This window comes from Mesoplodon densirostris, chromosome 1 (assembly GCF_025265405.1).
Source record: "Mesoplodon densirostris isolate mMesDen1 chromosome 1, mMesDen1 primary haplotype, whole genome shotgun sequence".
Lineage (NCBI taxonomy): Eukaryota > Metazoa > Chordata > Mammalia > Artiodactyla > Ziphiidae > Mesoplodon > Mesoplodon densirostris.
Window position 1 is genome coordinate 173,006,993 of NC_082661.1, and position 19,018 is coordinate 173,026,010.

General features: G+C 41.7%; 1 protein-coding gene across 3 annotated transcripts in view; it reads left to right on the plus strand.

Annotated features, from left to right (window-relative positions):
- KCNMA1 (potassium calcium-activated channel subfamily M alpha 1) overlaps positions 1-19,018 on the plus strand; it is a 748,255-nt gene that overhangs the window by 661,737 nt on the left and 67,500 nt on the right. For all 3 annotated transcript variants that reach the window (XM_060111611.1, XM_060111630.1, XM_060111620.1), the window contains 2 exons: positions 11,693-11,816; positions 15,829-16,053. In XM_060111611.1, coding sequence (XP_059967594.1) covers positions 11,693-11,816; positions 15,829-16,053 — 349 coding nt within the window. The remainder of the gene's footprint in view (positions 1-11,692; positions 11,817-15,828; positions 16,054-19,018) is intronic.

The window sequence follows — 19,018 nt, forward strand, 5'->3', positions numbered from 1 at the left end:
GCTCTCTTGGTTCCACTGAACAAATTAACTGGCTAGTGTCCGGGTTTCTTGTTTTCTTTGGTTGGACTGTCATAAGTATTGATCCTCAAATGCAAGTTAAAGACTGGGGAGAAGTTTCCTTCCAGATAGAGCAGATCCAATTGTGTATGTATGTGACCCAAACTCTTTCATGAAGATACTGTGTCTTTCTGGTATGTTTCCATGTATTCCTAAACTGATGGCAGGATGCTTTTCTCCTTTAAATGAACAGCTGAGCCCTAAGGTGCAAGAAAGACAGCCAGGGTCATCAGTGGAGTGACATCTGGTACATTGTGCCCATTTTTCTTTAAGGTGCACTATTGTATTAATTTGCTCAGGCTGCCATAACAAAGTACTACAGACTGAATGTCTTAAACAACAGAAATTTATTTTCTCACGGTTCTGGAGGTTGGAATTCCAAGATCAAGCTGTTGGTAGGGTTGGTTCCTTCTGAGGCCTCGAAGGAAGGATCTGTTTCAGGCCTCTTTCCTTGGCTGGTAGATGGCCATCTTCTGCCCATGACGTCACATCATCTTCCCTCTGTACATGTTTGTGCCCAAATTTCCCCTTCTCGGGGCTTCCCTGGTGGTGCAGTGGTTGAGAGTCTGCCTGCCAATGCCGGGGACACGGGTTTGTGCCCCAGTCCGGGAGGATCCCACATGACGCGGAGCGGCTGGGCCCGTAAGCCATGGCCGCTGAGCCTGCGCGTCCAGAGCCTGTGCTCCGCAACGGGAGAGACCACAACAGTGAAAGGCCCGAGTACCGCAAAAAAAAAAAAAAAAAAAAAAATTTCCTCTTCTTATAAAGACGACAATCATATTGGATTAGGGCCTACCCTAGTGACCTCATTTTAACTGAATTACCTCTTTAAAAACCATATCTCAAAATACAGTTACAGTCTGAGATACTAGGAGTTAGGACTACAGCATACAAATTTTATGGGGGTGGGGATACAATTCAGGCCATAACAACTACACAGCAGATACACTTCACCTCATAGTTTTACCCTAAAATAAGGCTTGTACGTTGGCTAAGTGGTAAGTGACAAATGAGCCTTGAATCAGTTATGGTCCATTTTGGGGGAGGTGGGATTACTTTCTGAGTTGAGGAAATATATAAAATAGTTAAGACGTGAAAGGCAATATCTAGTATTGGGCCTCGGTTCCAGGTAAATCTTTAAGGAGTTGTCCGAGAGCCCATGAAAGCGATTCTCTTTGTTGTTTTGTAAACTGATAATGTTGGGATGCTTTGTTCAGGGAGGTTTCTGATGGTCCTCCTTTCCTCCCCCAACCAAAGCACTATTGGTTGTTGTGCTCAGTGGCAAATGCTTGGGCTTTCTCCTATTAATATAAAGTCCAAGTTAGAAGGAGAATTTCCTGTAGACGAGTAGCCTAAGCCAGCCTGTGGCACTTACGTTGCTACAGGAACAGACACATGGCAAAGAAATGTATCCTGTCTGGCCCAAAGTAGCCAGTGACTCTCATGTTGCTGAAATCAATCACATTCCAAGCTTCCTCCCAGACGTCTAGTGAATCTAGTTAATGAGGATCAGTTCTAGTAATCAGTCTTCAATGCTTCTTATCTCCCATCTTTGCTCCCAAAACAACTTTTCTATGCTTACTCCATGTCCTCCAGCCTTTTGATACCCAACAGTAGTTCAGTATTTCCAAAATCCTTTCAGTCAGTGCTCATTCATTGAGAGAAGAGTGCTTAAAGGTCATCTAGGCTCACCCAACATTTATAATGAAATTTATAATGAAATCCCCCTCTATATTCGCAGCTCCTCAGGAATGTCTCAAATGATGAGAAATCCACTGCCTTGGGAAACAACCCATGTCATTTTTAAAATACCTTCCATTTGTATAACATTCTTCCTTTCTGGAAACTTGAGTTTGGCTCTATCTAAATCCCTAGTCTGAGCTCCATTGGTCATACTCAATCAGTCGAATCCATATCTTCCACTTGACTGCCATCGCACATCTGAGGGCAGCTCCGGTCTTCTGTACCTCAGCTCAGGCAATACGACATCTCCAACCACGGTTTTGGGTGCCTTTCTTTGGCTCTTTTCTTTTGGGTCTCAATCCTCTGAATGACTCCTAGTGGATCATGCCTATAATATGCTGAGATTCCTCCTTACCTTTCAAGGCTCAGATTAAAAGTTATCTTCTTTGCAAAGCCTTTCTTGATGTTACTCAAATACCAGGCAATTGACAGCTTTCCTGGTGTTCTCAGACCACCTTGTACATTCACTTTGCTATAGCACTTAGCACAGTGTATCACAACCGTTGATGGACATTTTCTCTCTCGCTCGCTGTATTATAACTCTCTCTTTGACTAGGGACTGTACCTTCAACATTGCGGTATCCTCCATTCCCGGCACAGAAGAGGGGATTCCTGTTTATTGATTGCTTTGCTGATTCAAGAAACCAAAGTTCAAATTTCAGGTACTATGGCTGATCAGAAATGGAAATATCTTTGTTCAGGGAGGTTTTTGACGGTCTTCGGATCAGCCCCTTTTAGTAACATCCTGGATGACTTATATTTAAATGATCCGGGGTAGGCTGAGAGGCTTGCAGGAAGTACGGAGTGCAGCGTGGCTTACCACTGAGACTTCCCTGATGCTTCTAGATGTTCCAGTGCAAATCCTGGCTTACAGCCCTAGTGTCAAATGATACCTGGTGTACCCAAATCTCTACCCTAGTTAATGAGGCTTGACGTTAAAAAGCTGTCTTTTTTTCTTTTCTCTGAGGGACAATTGATCATCAGGCTCGTTTATTTACTTTTTTTTTTTCAGTAGGAAACATTTTTTTTTTTTTTTTTTTTTTGCGGTATGCGGGCCTCTCACTGTTGTGGCCCCTCCCGTTGCGGAGCACAGGCTCCGGACGCGCAGGCTCGGCGGCCATGGCTCACGGGCCCAGCTGCTCCGCGGCATGTGGGATCTTCCCGGACCGGGGCACGAACCCATGTCCCCTGCATCGGCAGGCGGACTCTCAACCACTGCGCCACCAGGGAAGCCCAGGAAACATTTTTTTAATAGATCTTTATTGGAGTATAATTGCTTCACAATACTGTGTTGGTTTCTGTTGTACACCAAAGTGAATCAGCCATACACATACATATGTCCCCATATCCCCTCCCTCTTGAGCCTCCTTCCCACCCTCCCTATTCCTCCCCTCTAGGTCATCACAAAGCACCAAGCTGATCTCTCTGTGCTATGCTGCTGCTTCCCACTAGCTATCTATTTTACATTCTGTAGTGTATATATGTCGATGCTACTCTTACTTCGCCCCAGCTTCCCCCTCCCACCCTGTGTCCTCAAGTCCATTCTCTATGTCTACATCTTTATTCCTGCCCTGCAACTAGGTTCATCAGCACCATTTTTTTTTTTAGATTCCATATATATATGTTAGCATACAGTATTTGTTTTTCTCTTTTTGACTTACTTCACTCTGTATGACAGACTCTAGGTCCATCCACCTCACTACAGATAACTCAATTTCCTTTCTTTTTATGGCTGAGTAATATTCCATTGTATATATGTACCACATCTTCTTTATCCATTCATCTGTTAATGGACATTTAGGTTGGTTCCATGTCCTGGCTATTGTAAATAGTGCTGCAGTGAACATTGTGGTGCATGTCTCTTTTTGAATTATGGTTTTCTCAGGGTATATGCCCAGTAGTGGGATTGCTGGGTCATATGGTAGTTCTGTTTTTAGTTTTTTAAGGAACCTCCATAATGTTTTCCATAGTGGTTGTGTCAATTTACATTCCCACCAACAGTGCAGGAGGGTTCCCTTTTCACCACACCCTTTACAGCATTTATTGTTTCTAGACTGTTTGATAATGGCCATTCTGACCGGCATGAAGTGATACCTCATTATAGTTTTGATTTGCATTTCTCTAATAATTAGTGTTGTTGAGCATCTTTTCATGTGCCTCTTGGCCATCTGTATGTCTTCCTTGGTGAAATGTCTATTTAGGTCTTCTGCCCACTTTTTAATTGGATTGTTTGTTTTTTTGATGTTGAGCTCCATGAGCTGTTTGTATATTTTGGAGATTAATCCTTTGTTGTTTCATTTGCAAAATTTTCTTACATTCTGAGGGTTGTCTTTTTGTCTTGTTTATGGTTTCCTTTGCTGTGCAAAAGCTTTTAAGTTTCATTAGGTCCCATTTGTTTATTTTTGTTTTTATTTCCATTTCTCTAGGAGGTGGGTCAAAAAGGATCTTGCTGTGATTTATGTCACAGAGTGTTCTGCCTGTGCTTTCCTCTAAGTGTTTTATAGTGTCTGGCATTACATTTAGGTCTTTAATCCATTTTGAGTTTATTTTTGTGTATGGTGTTAGGGAGTGTTCTAATTTCATTCTTTTACATGTACCTGTCCAGTTTTCCCAACACCACTTATTGAAGAGGCTGTCTTTTCTCCATTTATGTTCTTGCCTCCTTTGTTGTAAATTAGGTGACCATATGTGCATGGATTTATCTCTGGGCATTCTACCCTGTACCACTGATCTATATTTCTGTTTTTGTGCCAGTACCGTACTGTCTTGATTACTGTAGCTTTGTGGTATAGTTCAAACTTGAGGAGCCTGATTCCTCCAACTCCGTTTTTCTTTCCCAAGATTGCTTTGCCTGCTCGAGGTCTTTTGGTTTCCATACAAATTGTACAATGTTTTGTTCTAATTCTGTGAAGAGTGCCATTGGTAGTTTGATAGGGATTGCATTGAATCTGTAGATTGCTTTGAATCTGTAGATTGCTTTGGGTAGTATAGTCATTTTCACAATATTGATTCTTCCAGTCCAAGAACATGGTATGGTATATTTCTCCATCTGTTTATGTCATCTTTGATTTCTTTCATCAGTGTTTTATTGTTTTCTGAGTACAAGTCTTTCGCCTACTTAGGCAGGTTTATTCCCAGGTATTTTATTCTTTTTGTTGCGATGGTAAATGGGAGTGTTTCCTTAATTTCTCTTTCTGATTTTTTGTTGTTGGTATATAGGAATACCAGCGATTTCTGTGCATTAATTTTGTATTCTGCAACCTTACCAAATTCATTGATTAGTTCTAGTAGTTTTCTGGTGGCATCTTTAGGATTTTCTATGTATAGTATCATGTCATCTGCAGACAGTGACAGTTTTACTTCTTCTTTTCCAATTTGTATTCCTTTTATTTCTTTGTCTTCTCTGATTGCCATGGCTAGGACTTCCAAAACTATGTTGAATAAGAGTGACGAGAGTGGGCATCCTTTTCTTGTTCCTGATCTTAGTGGGGATGCTTTCAGTTTTTCGCCATTGAGTATGATGCTTGCTGTGGGTTGGTCATATATGGCCTTTATTATGTTGAGGTAGGTTCCCTCTGTGCCCATTTTCTGGAGAGTTTTGATCATAAATGGGTGTTGAATTTTGTCAGAAGCTTTTTCTGCATCTATTGAGATGGTCATATGGTTTTTATTCCTTAATTTGTTAATGTGGTGTATCACACTGATTGATTTGCGTATATTAAAGAATCCTTTCATCCCTGGGATAAATCCCACTTGATCATGGTGTATTATCCTTTTTTGTTGGATTCTGTTTGCTAGTATTTTGTTCAGGATTTTTGCATCTATGTTCATCAGTGATATTGGTGTATAATTTTCTTTTTTTGTGATATCTTTTTCTGGTTTGTGCATCAGGGCGATGATGGCTTTGTAGAAATTATTTGGGAGTGTTTCTCCCTCTGCAATTTTTTGGAAGAGTTTGAGAAGGATAGGTGTTAGCTCTTCTGTAAATGTTTGATAGAATTTGCCTGTGAAGCTACCTGGTCCTGGACTTTTGTTTGTTGGAAGATTTTTAATTACAGTTTCAATTTCATTACTTGTGATAGGTCTGTTTATATTTTCTAATTCTTTCTGGTTCAGTCTTGGAAAATTGTACCTTTCCAAGAATTTGTCCATTTCTTTGTGGTTGTCCATTTCATTGGTGTGTAGTTGTTTGTAGGAGTCTCTTATAATCCTTTGTATTTCTTCAGTGTCAGTTGTGATTTCTCCTTTTTCATTTCTAATTCTGTTGATTTGCATCCTCTCCCTTTTTTTCTTGATGAGTCTGGCTAATGGTTTATCAATTTTGTTTATCTTCTCAAAGAACCACCTTTTAGTTTTATTGATCTTTGCTATTGTTTTCTTCATTTCTATTTCATGTATTTCTTCTCTGATCTTTATGATTTTTTTCCTTTTACTGGCTTTGGGTTTTCTTGTTCTTCTTTCTCTAGTTGTTTTAAGTGTAGGGTTAGACTGTTTATTTGCGATTTTTCCTGTTTCTTGAGGTGAGATTGAATTGCTATAAACTTCCCTCTTAGAACTGCTTTTGCTGCGTACCATAGGTTTTGGGTTGTCGTGTTTTCATTGCCATTTGTTTCTATGTATTTTTTAATTTCTTCTTTGATTTTTCCAGTGATCTCTTGGTTATTTAGTAGCACACCATTTAGCCTCCATGTATTTGTGTTTTTTACATTTTTTTTCCTGTAACTGATTTCCAGTCTCATAGTGTCATGGTCAGAAAAGATGCTTGAGGGCCTCCCTGGTGGCGCAGTGGTTAAGAGTCCGCCTGCCGATGCAGGGGATGCGGGTTCGTGCCCCGGTCTGGGAGGATCCCATATGCGCGGAGCGGCTGGGCCCGTGAGCCATGGCCGCTGGGCCTGCGCGTCCGGAGCCTGTGCTCCGCAACGGGAGAGGCCGCAACAGTGAGAGGCCCGCATACCGCAAAAAAAAAAAAAAAAAAAGAAAAGATGCTTGATACGATTTCAATCTTCTTAAATTTTCTGAGGCTTGATTTGTGACCCAAGATGTGATCTATCCTGGAGAATGTTCCATGTGCACTTGAGAAGAATGTGTGTTCTGCCAGTTTTGGGTGGAATGTTCTATAAATATCAATGAAATCTATCTGGTCTATTGTGTCATTTAAAGCTTGTGTTTCCTTATTTATTTTCTGTTTGGATGATCTGCCCATTGGTGTAGGTGGGGTGTTAAAGTCCCTACTATTATTGTGTTACTGTCAATTTCTCCTTTCATGGTTGTTAGCATTTGCCATATGTATTGAGGTTCTCCTAACATTTATAATTGTTATATCTTCTTGGATTGATCCTTTGATCATTATGTAATGTCCCTCCTTATCTCTTGTAACAGTCTTTTGTGTGTGTGTGTGTGTGTGTGTGTGTGCTACGTGGGCCTCTCACTGTTGTGGCCTCTCCCATTGCGGAGCACAGGCTCTGTATGCGCAGGCTCAGTGGCCACGGCTCACGGGCTTAGCCACCCTGTGGCATGTGGGATCTTCCTGGGGGCACAAACCCGTGTCCCCTGCATTGGCAGGCGGACTCTCAACCACTGCACCACCAGGGAAGCCCTAACAGTCTTTATTTTAAAGTCTCTTTTATCTGATAAGAGTACTGCTACTGCAGGTTTCTTTTCATTTCCATTTGCATGGAATATCTTTTTCCATCCCTTCACTTTCAGTCTGTATGTGTCCCTAGGTCTGAAGTGGGTTCCTTGTAGACAGCATATATATGGGTCTTGTTTTTGTATTCATTCAGCCAGTCTGTGTCTTTCTATTGGGGCATTTAATCCATTTACATTCAAGGTGATTATCAATATGTATGTTCCTATTACCACTTTCTTAATTGTTTTGGGTTTGTTTTTGTGGGTCTTTTTCTTCTCTTGTGTTTCTCGCCTAGAGAAGTTTCTTTAGCATTTATTGTAAAGCTGGTTTGTTGGTGCTGAATTCTCTTAGTTTTTGCTTGTCTGAAAAGCTTTTGATTTCTCCATCAAATCTGAATGAGATCCTTGCTGGGTAGGGTAATCTTGGTTGTAGGTTTTTCTCTCTCATCACTTTATGTATATCCTGCCACTCCCCTCTGGCCTGCAGAGTTTCTGCTGAAAAATCAGCTGATAACCGTAGGGGGATTCCTTTATATGTTATTTTTTGTTTTTCCCCTTGATGCTTTTAATATTTTTCTTTGAATTTAATTTGTGTTACTTTGATTAATATGTGTCTTGGTGTGTTTTTCCTAGGGTATATCCTGTATAGGACTCTCTGTGCTTCCTGGACTTGGGTGACTACTTCCTTTCCCATGTTAGGGAAGTTTTCAACTATAATCTCTTCAAATATTTTCCCAGACCCTTTCTTTTTCTCTTCTTTTTTCTGAGAGCCCTATAATTCGAATGTTGGTGTGTTTAGTGTGGTCCCAGAGGTCTCTGAGATTGTCTTCAATCTTTTTCAATCTTTTATCTTTATTTTTCTCCTCAGCAGTTATTTCCACCATTTTGTCTTCCAACTCACTTATTCATTCTTCTGCCTCAGTTATTCTGTTATTGATTCCTTCTAGTGTATTTTTCATTTCAGTTATTGTGTTGTTCATCTCTGTTTGTTTGTACTTTAGTTCTTCTAGATCTTTGTTAAACATTTTGTATTTTCTAAATCTGTGCCTCCATTCTATTTCCTAGATTCTGGATCATCTTTACTATCATTACTCTGAATTCTTTTTCAGGTAGATTGCCTATTTCCTCTTCATTTATTTGGTCTTGTAGGTTTTTACCTCGCTCCTTCATCTGTGACATAGTTTTTTGCCATCTCACTTTTTTTTTTTTTTTTTTAATGAGTGGGGTTGTGTTCCTGTCTTACTGGTTGTTTGGCTTGAGGCTTCCAACACTGGAGTTTGTAGGCTGTTGGGTAGATCTGGGTTTTCGTGCTGAGATGAGGACCTCCGTGAGACCTCACTCCAATGAATATTCCATGGGGTCTGAGGTTCTCTGTTAGTCCAGTGGTTTGGACTTGGAGCTCCCACTGCAGGAGCTTCAGCCCAACCCCCAGCTCATGAACCAAGATCCCGCAAGCCGTGTGGGGTGGTTAAAAAAAACAAAAGAAGAAACAGTAAAAAATAAAATTAGACTAGGCAACTAATAGATATGTTAGAAAGAATATAAAAATAAAAATATAGATGAATCAACAACTGGAAGGTACAACAGTACCACAATAGTAAAAAAGAGGAGGAGGGAAAGGAAAATAAAAAATAGGGTAAAAGGCCTTGGCTGTGGAGAGCGGGGCCTAAGCAAGGGTGAGGTTTGGGCGGTGGGTGGAGCCAATGCTCAGGACCCACTGGGCTGGAAAAGGCCCTGGGGGCTGTGGGGGGTGGGGCTTAGGCTCAACCGAACAGCAGGGGCCCAGGCGTGCCCCCCACCCCTGGTCTCAGAGGGCGAGGGACCTCACCTGGGGGCCCAGCAGGCTCCCTGGCCGGAGTGGGCAGGGCAGTTGCCCTCTGCTCCTCTCCCACTCCTCTGGAGGGCCCCTCCCGCCTGCCTCTCCTGATCTCCCTGGCCTCAGGGGCACCAATCCTGTCCAGCCTCCACTTCTCCTCCCCTCTCAGTCCCCCCACATCCTACCAGTTTGCTTGGGGGGTCCTCCCGTCTCCTTGGGTGTCAGGCTCCTCCACCAGCGGCCGGCAGGTGCCCTAGTTGTGGGGAGATGCTAACTCAGCATCTTCCCACCTTATTTACTTTCCTAAGATGAGGGTTGGAAGCCAGAGTAACCAAGGGATGGTTCCTTCCCAAAAAGACAGGGAATCAAAATGTATCTCCTCTTCCTCAAGGCACATATTTTCTGAAAGGAATTTTGGCCAGCTTACTACAGCATTTGCTTGCTTGCTAATATTATATGAATATAAATCCTGAATACACTGGGGGCAGGTCTCAGACCTCCCTGAGATAATACCTCCTCTCCAACCAATAAACAACCTGGCTCTATATCCTCAGGGCAAATTTATTAAGGTCCTCTTCCAACTGAAATACATTCTTCTAGGACTGGGAAGAAAGAGTCCATTCTGTTCATTTTCTCAGACCTCTTCTTTATGGTGGGTAGTGGATATCTATAGAACTCTTAAAGAGTCTTCAAGGACAAAAATATTCAAATTTGATCTTGCCCTGATCTGTGACCCATTCTTATCAGCAAGTGCCTTTTTATTTTAGCATTTTTGACTGAGCTCAGTATTTGAAAGGTGACCTGCTGATTTACAACACCTCTCACATTCCAACAACCCATCCACTGAGATGTTGTTCCGAGCTAACTGTTCTTCTCCTTTTAAGATCAGATATGACAGTTCCTATAGTAATCTAGTGTGTTCATTGAAGATAACTTTGCAGGATGGCTTCACATGATATTTGTCATTTGGTGTAGCCTAAAAGAAAATTCTCAGGAATAAATAAATGCAGTGAGAGTCTTCCCATCTTAAGTGGGATTGGAAGGCCTATTAGGAGGGCCATGGTAGAGATCCTGAAGACTTAATAGTAGGTCTCTGGACCATGTAGGAGGGATTGCTATCCCACTGTCTTTGTTCTGAACATACAAATGAGAAATATCAGAGAAATTTCAGAGGAAGAAATACTAAGAACTAAATAAAGTTCACTCTTTAATGCTTGAAATAGATGGTTTAAAAGGTAAAATCACTTTACAGTAAATTTTGGGATTTCAACTCATTTTTATTTTCTATCTTGAATTGACAAGATTATTCAGGGAAAATGGCTCCACTGCACAGATAGCCAACTATACCTGGGACATTGTCCTAATTTTATGCAGTCATTCTTGTAGAAACCCAAATGCCTCCCTGAAAACAGAGGTGCAGAATTTCTATCAGAGATAGAATCTAGACAATGGATATGGGCCAAGATGCAGGATTATATTTCTTATGCTGCAAGCTTGTTAGAGCTGCCTGATTCTACTGTAATTCTTGAGGTTATTGGTAAGGCCCTGCCCATCCACTGGAGGGGAGGCCTCTGTAGAGGCATCTTTCTCTTCCACCAGTAAACAAGGCAAGAGAGGGTGACTGTAGCTCTGAGAATTCAAGACAAGTTTATTAAGATGCCTCTGAGCTTGAGGCTCTCATCTAAGGAGTGTGGCAGTTGGGAGGTGAAGGTAGGGGTAGGGGAGAGCATCACTGGACAGTTAGTGCAAATACAGTTGTCAAGGCAAGGAGAGAGGGTGTTGTTTAGTATTGAAATCATGTATTCCGGATGTGGGCATTTGGTAGTCAGTCTGCTCTGAAGTGACATGCTGCTGAATCTTTAAAAGGCTTCAGCCAGGGAGAGCAAAATCTGATTGGGCAAATTGCTAAAATATTTAAAGTGCAGCCTGTTAAAGCTTTTACTGCGAAGAGCATCACGTCAGAAGTTGTAGTCAGAAAGAGCGAGTAATTGGCTTTCCATCCTCATGCTAGTCAGTCAGCATGAGGCTCTATTCCTATTCCTTCCTCTTCATTGCCAGTGCTAATAACAATACTTCAGGGTGTGTGCATGTGTGTGTGTCTCATGGAGAGATTGGATAGCTGGTAAAATGAGAATAGAAGGAGTGAGACATCCATAGGAAGGGAGACTAAATCCACAAAATGATGTGAAGTCCATTTTAGAAAAAGGGGAACGGGAGAGAAAGGCAGAATTACTACCTGGCAAAGGTCACCTGCATGTCCAGGAGGTGGTAGTGGTGGTTTGAGGTAGTTATCTTTCAAAGGATGGGTTCTGCAAGCAAAAGAGTGGCCTTCAGTGACAACCACTTCCTCTGCATCTTTCATCTCCTCTGAGATGTAACGCAGGGGGCACTTTCCATTTATAATTTATCACATTTTCCACTTCGGTTTTCCTGTCCTTTTCTCCCCAGGCATGACCCCTTGTTAATTCCCGGCAATGATCAGATTGACAACATGGACTCCAACGTGAAGAAGTACGACTCTACTGGGATGTTTCACTGGTGTGCACCCAAGGAGATAGAGAAAGTCATCCTGGTGAGTGACAGATTGCAGAATTGATGCCATCCGCTTCTGTCCCAAATTATGTTTACTAGGAATGAGATTTTCCTAACTGGATGGTGGGGTGATAGTCCCTGCGCCTGATTATTTTTGATACTTAATATTCAGGACATATATTGAAATAGCTAGAGCTCTCATCAGAACATGACCTGAGAGTGGAATTTTCAATCACTGAATATGTATTGGCTCATTACCGTAGGGTATGAAATGCATCATGGGAGGCAGTATGTACCATAACTCCTGTGGACATGGCTCTGGGGCCAGAGCCTGCCTGTGCCATTAGCTGTGTGGCCTTGGATGAGTCACTTGAGCTCTTTACACTATATCTCTTATGTGTAAGAAGATGGAATGAGAATGACCTTAACTCATAGGATTGTAGTGAAGATTAAAACCCATACGTTTTAATAAGTTTATAGGACTCCATAAACTTACCTATTATTATTATTATTATATATTAAATGCCATGAAGAAATCTGAATGCTACCTGTATTGTCGTTTGTTTATAACAGTGTCTTGTATCCTTCTAGATAATTGATTTATGTATTTGTGATCCTTCTTAGCACACGATGTAGGCAGGCAAATCACATTTGCTGATGATGACAAGGATGACCATGGTCCACCTCGGGAAGGCTGGGGATCAGAGCCCCGTTTCCTGGTTGACTCCTCTCAATAGCAGCAGTGGGCTTCTTCTGGTCTGTCCCAAGAATGTCAGCATAGTTAACAATCCATTCTACTCTTTAGACTTGTCCGATTAACAGCTTTAGGCTTTAATGCCTTCATCTCCTACCGTTTATTGTCTTGCTAATCCATGAAAAATGGATTAATAATCAGGAAGTTCAGATGGAAAGGTTCTTTCTCCCTTGTGCTTTCTAATCCCCAGATTGCTGTGGCCTGCTCCTTTATGTCAACCAGGAAAATCCTATCATTTCTGATGTCATGGCCACCCTTCCTAAGAAAGGACTGTTCCAGTTCCTCAGAATGGCTTTGTGCTCTAATCCATTAGATTTTTCCCTGTGTTTTATCTGAATGTGTGTGTGATTTCTCAATTTAATTATAATCGAGCATTAAGAACCAATACAGCTCTGTGCTGGAGGCTGTCTGGGAGGTGTGAAAGTTACAGACAAAAGCGCAGAAAGTCAGAATTCTTAGGAAACAGCCCCTGTCCAAGGAGTGCAAATGGTTTTCATCACAAAGCTGCTCCATGTATTTACATTCTGATGTTGTATCTGCCCCACTTTTGCTCTAGGGATATAAACTCATCCTGGTGTTACCCACCTGGGGACAGGTCAAAGGCTTGGTTGGCATTGCGGGATCCAAGGTTTTAATGGCTTGCCTAGATAATCCTGAGGAGTGCATGGCTGACTGACGTTCAAAGCCCCCTGCCAGCACCAAAGGGTTTAGTGAGGCCAGTTACTACTCCCCTCACCTGAAAACATTTAACAAAACCTTTATAACAAACCTATTACATGTTGGGCCCTGTTCTTGTTGCTGGGGGTACAACTCCTGACTGGTCTCATAGAGCTTCTGTTCTAGTGGGGGCAAAGACCAGATCTCCAGGTAGGCAATGAATATGTAATAACATTTGAGATATTGATAAAGTGCTATGAAGAAAATAAAGTGAGGTCATAGGCTAGAAAGGGACTGGGAGGTGCTGTTTAGACAGTGTGGCCCAAAAAGCCCTCTCTGAAGTAACCCTGCACAGAGCTGAGAATGCTTGGAAGAGCCAGCAACATGAGGATGCTTTCTGGGCACAGGATACTATCTGCTTTGGGGGTTAGAAAATGTGAGATGGCCGTAATTTTGAGGAAATGACCATCTAATTAAAAGCTATAAATGTACCATGAAACAATATACTCAAAGCTAAGCGTTACAAGGCACAAAGTGCTGTTTGAACCTAGTATGTGTTTAAGTGGCTGGGGAAGTCTTATTGGATACAAACAGTTGATCTTGGAAGGGGTTTATGGCTATTAAGGCCCCATTTGGACTAGGCCTTGAAGAATGTGTAGGAAACTCAAGATACACACATAAGTAGTTTCTCTATTGTGTCTTAAACCTGGCAGAATCAGTCTCCCCAAGGCTGAGTCCCAGGAATTGAGATCTTTACCAGGTTCTCCAGGTGATATTGCTGTGGCTGGTCTAAGGATTGGTGTTTTGGTCCCCAGATCTAATTTCCTGTGGTCAGCACCTGTGCCTTGACCACTCTGCTAATTGATGCCTTCCCTACCTTCCTATTCTAGATTGCCAGCCCCTATTCTGGACCCGCTTGGTATTTTTCAGGCTTGCTGAAGGGAGCTAGCCTCCCAGATGACCAGTCAATTAAAATTAATCAGGGGTCCCATCACAGCACATTACAAACTGGTTGACCCTCTGCTGGTGGTACCTAGGCACACACACTTCCATGCAGCCAAGATAACTAACTCCAGGCATCATCCATGAAGCAGTGATGTGGGGTGTGACTCCCTAGTGGGTCCTCCTTGGTCACCATTTATAAGACATTTTCTATGGCCTCCGTCTGAGATGTCCCTGTACTGTTGCGGAGAGAAACCAATAATGGTGACAGCCCCTGCTTTAGTCTAACGATCAGGGAGTGAACGCTTGCTTCTTCCTCTCCTTGGGGGTTACTGTAATAACCCTGACATTATCGTGAATTGCAATATTGGCATTTAAACAATCAATACACTGGTCAATTCTAGGGATTAAATCGAGCAGAGTTTGATATGTGCAGGGGACATTAATATGCCTCCCCAAAAGCATCGTAAGCCACATGGGGCCATCCAGACATGCAGTGGGTGGACAGGGAGGAAGAAAGCCAAGATGGGAGGCACCAGACCAGAAAGAGGCAGAGAAAGGCCCACAACTGGCCTCCTGTGTTACTTTCTGCATGAACACAGTGAGCAGAGGGGCCAGCAGTAGCTAATCACGTGCATTTCCTGGGAAGCTCTAACTGGGGTGATTTATTCTTTCATTTGTCTCCTTTGTAAATACAGGCCTAAAGTTGGGGGAAGACATGGGCTTGTTGCCCTTGCTGTTCTGATCCTTTTAGTGGCTGTTTGGGAGTCTTCCTCTGATGACTTAACACAGGTGGCCACTCCAGTCATGTCCCTGGAAACCCCAAGGCAGCGGTAGACATTGGTCAGCAAACTCTCTCTGGAAAGGGTCATCTAATAAATAATTTAGGCTTTGCTGGCCAAACGGTCTCTGTCACAACTAATCACCTTTGCTTTTGTAATGTAAAAGCAGCCACAGACAATACCTAATTGAGTAAGATTGGCCGTGTTGCAATAAAATTTGGTGGAATTTGAACTTAATATAAGTTTCACATATTATGAAATATGCTTCTTTTGATTTTTTTTCAACCCATTTTCAAACATAAAAACCAATCTAAGCTCACTGGCTATGAAAAACCAGGCGGTGGACCAGATTTGGCCCATGGGCCAGAGTTTGCCAGCCCCGGGCTCAGGATATCGTGTTCTACCTACTGATGCAGTGATGTCCTATGAGATCCCATTGATGAGTCTAGAATTTGGAACTCATTTCTCAAGCCAAGGCCAGCATGGGTCTGACTGTCTTATCATCATCTCAGCAACAGAAGCACACAAGACAGCTCATTTTATCAACAATTTCCTGGAAACTAAGACTTCCTTTTCCGAATGACATAAATATTGCTATTCCCTCTTATTTTCCCCCTGAAAGTTCAGCTCTTATGTATGGATGGCATATCTTCCTTAAATCTTTTCTCAGAGAAGGTAGTGATATGTGTGAATATATGTTTGCATGTATTTATTCCACCAATGTAATTTATACACACATACTCTAATTATAAATATATATGGAATGTATATAACATGAAAAAATTAAAAAAATAATAGCACATAGTAAGCACTCAGCAATTGTTTACTTGGTATTTTACACAAGTGATTTTTTTCAGTCCTTTTCACAACCCCATGAGGTCTTCTCTCCAATGCCTGTGCCCTTCTCCCTCCGGCAGACTCGAAGTGAAGCCGCCATGACCGTCCTGAGTGGCCACGTGGTGGTCTGCATCTTTGGCGATGTCAGTTCAGCCCTGATTGGCCTCCGGAACCTGGTGATGCCACTCCGTGCCAGCAACTTTCACTACCACGAGCTCAAGCACATTGTGTTTGTGGGTTCCATTGAGTACCTCAAGCGGGAATGGGAGACTCTTCATAACTTCCCCAAAGTGTCCATATTGCCTGTAAGTCCAAGGTCACATTAGCAATGCTTTTTTCTTCTTTTCATTCACAAAAGAAAAATCCCCCCAGATGAATAGAATGGTTGTAGCTTTGATCATGCCTCTGCTTCTTCATCTGGTTATGGACCTGAGGACTCAGCCCTTCCCCTATGCTCTGTCTAGGAATATCCAAACCCTGGGAGACCTTATTAAAAGGGATTTGCAGCCAAATTCAGTCACTCACCAGGCATGGAGTTTAGCTGGTATCAAATGTATTAACCATATCAGTGTCTATACAGTCTCTCTCTTGCCTGCCTAAACCCAGCGCTTTGCAATATTATAGTACTTATAGCAGAATTTACAAAAGGAACTATTTATATCACTTTATTTATGATGTTATGAATGCTTGGAGAAATCTTATTTTACCATGTTCTGTTTCTAACTAAATGTATTTAACAGAGTTCTTTATTTCTGTTGTACAAAAGACCAACCCCTTCTGCTGGCCAACCCCTCTCTCCCTCCCAGTCATTTAGAAGCCCAGTAATGTTTTCATGAGATTGTGTGTGTGTATACATGTGTGCACATGTGTGCATGTGATGTTCTTGATTACAAAACACTAGGACCCAAATCTAAAAGGAACAATTTGGGACCGCACAATTTAATGAGAGGGCCTGGGATACGTGATCTGGGAGTCACATAACTAACTACTTCCCAATCGTTAATCAATATATTTTCCATAAACTTTCAAATAATTGTAGAGCACTGTACGTTTCAACCTTTGATATAGTTCTCCAGGTCACAAATCCATGCAAATATCACTTATACTCCAAACATCTTTCTTGGAAGTTCACATCCCTAAAACTGAGGAACACAGATTTTATTCTATATTTTGAGAAGTCTGGATTTTTTCCCACTTACAGAGCTGAAATTTGTTATTTCTATTATCAGCTTCTAGAACCTCGGAAATGGAAAAAGAAAAGTCAAGTAATATAATTCAATAAGGAAGACATAAGAATCAATCCACAAGTAATGCCCATGCGTAGCTATCAATACCATGTGTCCTAACGTATGCCTGGCGCAGTGGACACTCAATAAATATATAAAGAATTGAGAAAAATATAGACAGATATCTTTTTGGCCGCTGGGCCCCAAATTCACTGACTTAGTGAACGCATGTGGTTAAAAATAGTCTCCTGCAGAAAAATAGTCATATACATAAAAGAGCATAAACAGATATATACCTAATTTCAGAAACATGATAGTTGTGATTACATATTTCCATGATTATTTTCCTATATGTGCTCTTCCACATGGTCCTTGGAAACAACGGACTAGGGTCTAAAAGCATTTTGTAAAGAGCTTACTAGTTTTCTGGGATACAGGAGTCTATGTATGTGTGTATGTGTATAGTGTTGGGTGTGTGGGTGTGGGTGTGATGTTTTCTGTGTGTATTTGTTGTGTGTGTTTCCTTCTGTATGCTCTTGTACACATCCACTCATCTGCCTGCATCTATATGAATGAGTTCTCCTATCTGCAGGGCCTTTTCAAACCCTCCAAAATATATCACACTTGAACACAACATATTGGTACAAAATGGGCCTTCACCTATGTCTCCACATATTTCATTGTTTACACAGGGCCCCAGATATAGGACCAGCCCAGAGAAACACAAGGTGTTTCTATGTATGTCATTTGTATTTCTTGAGTTTTGAAATCATGCATGTACAGCTGCACAGGGATTTTCTTATATCACAATTACTGGTGGATTCCCTACAAGAAAATTAAAAGAATATGGATGTAGGCAACTGAGGCTTATACACTGGTGAAATGATTCAGGAAGTTGGTCAGACTTATTTTGTACCAAAAGACCCCAGTAAAAAGGGGGAGACTTCTCCTTCTCTCAAAAGGTCCTGCTCTGGAGCTTGGAATTTGTAGCTTCCCAGCCCCGTAGCACTAAATGCCTCTTCCTCCATAATTCCACTTTGCAGTTACATTTTGGAGGCTGGGAATAGTATGACTGCCACCAAGTCATAAAAGAGAGCTGATGGCCTTGATCTCTGCAGCCAAGTCCAATCTTCTCAAAGCCCCCTTTCCAGGAAGGAGAACGAGAGGAAGGCATCCAGAGACATAGGCAGTTGACAGACCCTCTCCCTACACGGTCAGTGAGCTGAAGACAGCTCAGGTCTCCATGAAGGCAAGTCAGAAGCTGGATTCAGGTTGGAGGATCAAGGAGGCTGGTGGCTGACGGTGAACTCCAAAATGATGCCCTTGGGACCCTATCACATGGGATGGCCTGATTAGTTCTTCTCTGGTTCCCCCCCTCCCGAGGACACAGAGCAGGTGGGGGTCATGCCCCTCTCCTCCAATCCTAACCCTTCTATTTTACCAGTGGCTGCATTCCTGGCCTCTGTCATTACCTCCTTGACCTGGGGATTTTTTTCCACTGTTTTCTGTTAGGGGATTTTAAAAAAAATCTGTTTACTGACTTATTTATTTTTAATTACTCCAGTAATATACAAGTATGTTCTTGTTATAAAATATTCAAACAAAACAGATGTATATAAAGTCAAAAGCAAACTTTTCCTTCACCCCAAATCTTATTTCCCTCCTCAGGGGTAATTACTGTTATTAGTTTAATGTGTACTTTTCCTGAACTTTCTCTCTGAGTGTACGTACATTTATAAATACATTCATACATATATAGTTCTATTCTGTGGGTTTCTTTTTACATAAATGAAATCATACTTTTTGAATTGTCTAGAACTTGTTTCTTTTGTTTATTTGTTTCACTTGTTCCTCTGTCTTGAGATGCTTCCAAGGCAATACCTACACGGAGAGGTCTTTCAATCCCTTTACCTGCCACATAGATTTCCATTGTATATATATCTGATAGTGTATTTAGCCATGCCTCTGTTCTTGGACAGTTAGGTGATTTCCTTGTTTTTCTCTTGCTGAAAATATACATTAAAATCATATACCTGAAGCTTCA